This window comes from Medicago sativa, chromosome 5, assembly GCF_051527215.1.
Source record: "Medicago sativa cultivar Bolivia chromosome 5, Bolivia_mono, whole genome shotgun sequence".
Classification (NCBI taxonomy): Eukaryota; Viridiplantae; Streptophyta; class Magnoliopsida; order Fabales; family Fabaceae; genus Medicago; species Medicago sativa.
The window spans coordinates 31,258,679-31,262,238 of record NC_140753.1 but is presented as its reverse complement, the minus strand read 5'-3'; the positions used below and the strand labels follow the sequence as shown (position 1 = coordinate 31,262,238).

The 3,560-nt window shown below is 35.2% G+C and overlaps 1 protein-coding gene across 1 annotated transcript; it reads left to right on the top strand.

Moving 5' to 3' along the window:
• The first annotated feature begins 2,344 nt into the window (after nt 1-2,344).
• LOC146921758 (uncharacterized) lies at nt 2,345-2,872 on the top strand. The gene has a single exon (XM_085711376.1). It carries the CDS (start codon nt 2,345-2,347, stop codon nt 2,870-2,872), a length of 528 nt encoding a protein of 175 aa, XP_085567502.1.
• The last annotated feature ends 688 nt before the right edge of the window (nt 2,873-3,560 follow it).

Genomic DNA, 3,560 nt, shown 5'->3' with positions numbered 1-3,560 from the left:
GAATTGGTTATAACCTTTCAACGTTTGGTGTAAAGTCAGAGTCCTGTGGATGAAGCTACCTCAATATCTTCAGAATTTTAATAAATCTACAATTAGGGAAAACTGAGTGATATGGTATGAAGAGTTGTATGTGTTTATTAGTTTATGGCATACCTTATGGTGAATGCTACACATTTGGCCTTTCTGAATTCCAAATTGAACTGGAGTATTATAGTCATTAAATTGTTGTTATCTTGGCACACACATGCAGAAATTTAAGAATAACTCTCATTCAAATTTGAAGCAAGAAGTTCCAAAAATTTAGCACAAGTTGATATTCCATAACATCGTCCAATGAATGAAATGAAAACTTTGAACAAGTAAACATACAAGGGCATTTGTCAATTATCCTAATCTTGAAACCAAAGTCAGCTTAGGTATTCCTAATTTTATTTACAAAAATATACCAAAACTCGATGAATTGTGAGATAGTTTAATGTCAACAAAAACTAACTAAATAACTAACTAGAAAACAGTTAGAAGTCAGTTACAGTTAGAGTTACTTGTGTAGCAAGTTTCCAATTCAAACAAGCATACACTGAAACGTAACTCACTATATAATAACAATCGGTATCACAAATCAATCATAATAACATTTCGCATTTTGCATATTCTGTTTTGTGGGAAAGAAAAGAAACCGCACAACACATTGGAAAAGTGATATAACATTGGGCCCACCGCTTCCAAGCAGAACGGTTTGCTTTACCAGCAACGGTGAAACCGGCAAGAAATGAAATTATAAGGAAATAACATGGATCTATTGGATCGAATCAATTTTCCAAATTTTTAATTTATGTCTTCCTTAGCAAGATAAAATTTGGTTATTGTTTTCCTTTCTTTTGTTTTCAGCCAAGTAATGCAATTGCATACAAATTTTATCATTGAAAGGATACACCAAAGTGAACCTATTAAGGAACGGGATAAAACACTAGAGATATTAATTTCGTTTAGCTCCCTTCTCTTTTTTCAACTAATGCTTTGTTTTATTCTACAAAATGTAGCTAGCCCCAAAAGTCCATGGGAATACATGGCATGTATTAAACAATAATCAATGAAATTTTGAAAGCAAATGGCATGAAAGGTAAAAAAAAAATGTTTGTTCTTGATTTTCTGCAAGTATCGCCAATGCTTAGGCTAAAAGTAAGTTATCCTAACATGCAGACATGCTCAGTCGCTCATATGAAAGTAGTGGATATGAAAGAAACTCAATACCAAGCCATACAGCACATCAAAAGAATAGGGAATTCCAGAAGAATGTTTTTAAAGGAACGTAAAAACATAAACCGCGATGTCTTTAAAAAATTGTTTTTCTAAATAAGGCTATTACCTTATGCTAAACCAGAAATATTTGTTCAGAAGTAAAACTCAAGTATCTGCCAGTACATACTTTTTTGCCACTATCATGTGGAGAATTCTTTCTCCTTTTGTATTGAAACCAAGTGACATATAGAGGTAGTTGCGATAATATGTTTCAAATAAAAATAGAAGAAAAACAATGAAATGACTGCTCAATATGTTGCACAATGATCACCTTCCCTTAATATAGTAAAACTAAAGAGCTGTGGTAACGTGTTCCCCACACTGTTATCTTATTTGTTCATATTACTTTGATCCTTCGGGGAACTTCCTAACCATAGAGTCAGTCGATGAAGATAGTTTACTCGTGCAATCGATAAGGAGATGATTCTTTCTTTAGAGATACAATCTTCAGGCTTTAGATGCAATGTTATTGGTTTCTAGTTTCAGCTAACATGGCTAAAGATTGTCATAGCAAGAAAACAGAAAATAATGGCAATTCATAGTGATTTCGCAATATCTGTAAATATGCGCGCAAAAGGACAAATAGTGACCTTGCATTATTAGTAAAGATGCACGGAGATTTATAGCATGACATTTCAAACTGTCAAAAAATATGATCCATCAAATTGAGCTAGAAATTAGTACTATAATAATAGTCATTAGAATTTTTCTTATCTCGACATAGATATTGTTAATTATTTGCTTTTGGACTGCACGTTGTCTATTATTTCAATTTTGTTGCATTTAGTCAATAAGTGGTTCCTAAACTTTAGGAGCAAGTAGGTTGCTGTTCCACCATCCTAATTTCATGGTGATGTGGTAGTGTTCTGTTTTGATTTTCTCAGACTATTAAGTGTATTGCTGCAGTCAAATAAAAAAACTGAATTTCCCTATTCCATCTCAGTGTTACCTTTCAACGTATTTCTTGCTTCTATTCTATATTTTTTCTACCATAAACCAACAAATTGGTATCATAGAGCTATCTTCTTACGGGACCTTGGTAAACATGGAAGGTGAAACAAACTTCTCACAAAACTTCTCACAAATTGCTCCTCCTATTTTCGATAGAGACAACTATGATCTTTGGGCAGTTAAAATGGAGTCTTATTTGGAGGCTTTGGATCTTTGGGAAGCCGTGGAAGAGGATTATGAGGTTCCTCCGCTGCCGAATAATCCTACCATGGCCCGGATGAGACTTCACAAGGAGAAAAAAACTAAGAAGGCTAAGGCAAAATCATGTCTCTTTGTTGGTGTTTCAGCATTAATCTTTACCAAAATCATGACTCTCAAAACACCAAAAGCCATCTGGGACTATTTGAAGGAAGAATACGAAGGGGATGAGAGGATTCGTGGCATGCAAGTGCTCAACTTGATGAGGGAATTCGAGATGCAGAGAATGAAAGAGTCTGAGACGATTAAAGAATACTCAGACAAGTTGCTTTCAATTGCAAACAAAGTTAGATTATTGGGTACTGGATTCGCCGATTCCAGAATTGCGAAAAAAAATTCTGGTTACTGTACCAAAGAGATATGAAGCATCAATAACCGCTTTGGAGAATACAAAAGATCTGTCCAAAATCACTTTAGCATGAGTGTTACATGCCTTGCAAGCTCAGGAGCAACGAAGGCTTATGAGACAAGATCATGTGGTTGAAGGTGCTTTACAAGCCAAGCATCATGAAGTTGGAAGTGCGACAAACAGCCAAAGCAAAGACAGAGGTAAAAAGAAAAATTACCCACCCTGTGAGCACTGTAGCAAAATGGGTCACCCACCGTTCAGATGTTGGAGAAGACCGGATGCGAAGTGCAGCAAGTGCAATCAGCTTGGACATGAAGCTGTCATCTGCAAAAGCAAATTTCAACAACAGGAAGTCAAAGCCCAAGTTGTAGAACCAGATGAAGATCAGATGTTTGTGACAACGTGCTTTTCATCCAGAAATAGTTCAGAATGTTGGCTGATTGACAGTGGTTGTACTAACCATATGACATATGATAGAACTCTTCAAAGATTTGACACCTACTCAAATTTCAAAAGTCAGAATTGGAAACGGTGTCTATATAGCCACAAAAGGAAAGGGAACTGTAGTAATTTCAATGAGTTCGGGTATAAAGACAATCTCAGATGTTCTTTATGTACCCGATATTGACCAAAATCTACTCAGTGTAGGACAATTGATTGAAAAAGGATTTAAAGTATCTTTTGAAAATAAACTTTGTATCAT

What these genes read in the sequence shown, in the direction of transcription:
- LOC146921758 (XM_085711376.1), top strand. Translation starts at nt 2,345, where the DNA reads ATGGAAGGTGAAACAAACTTCTCACAAAACTTCTCACAAATTGCTCCT.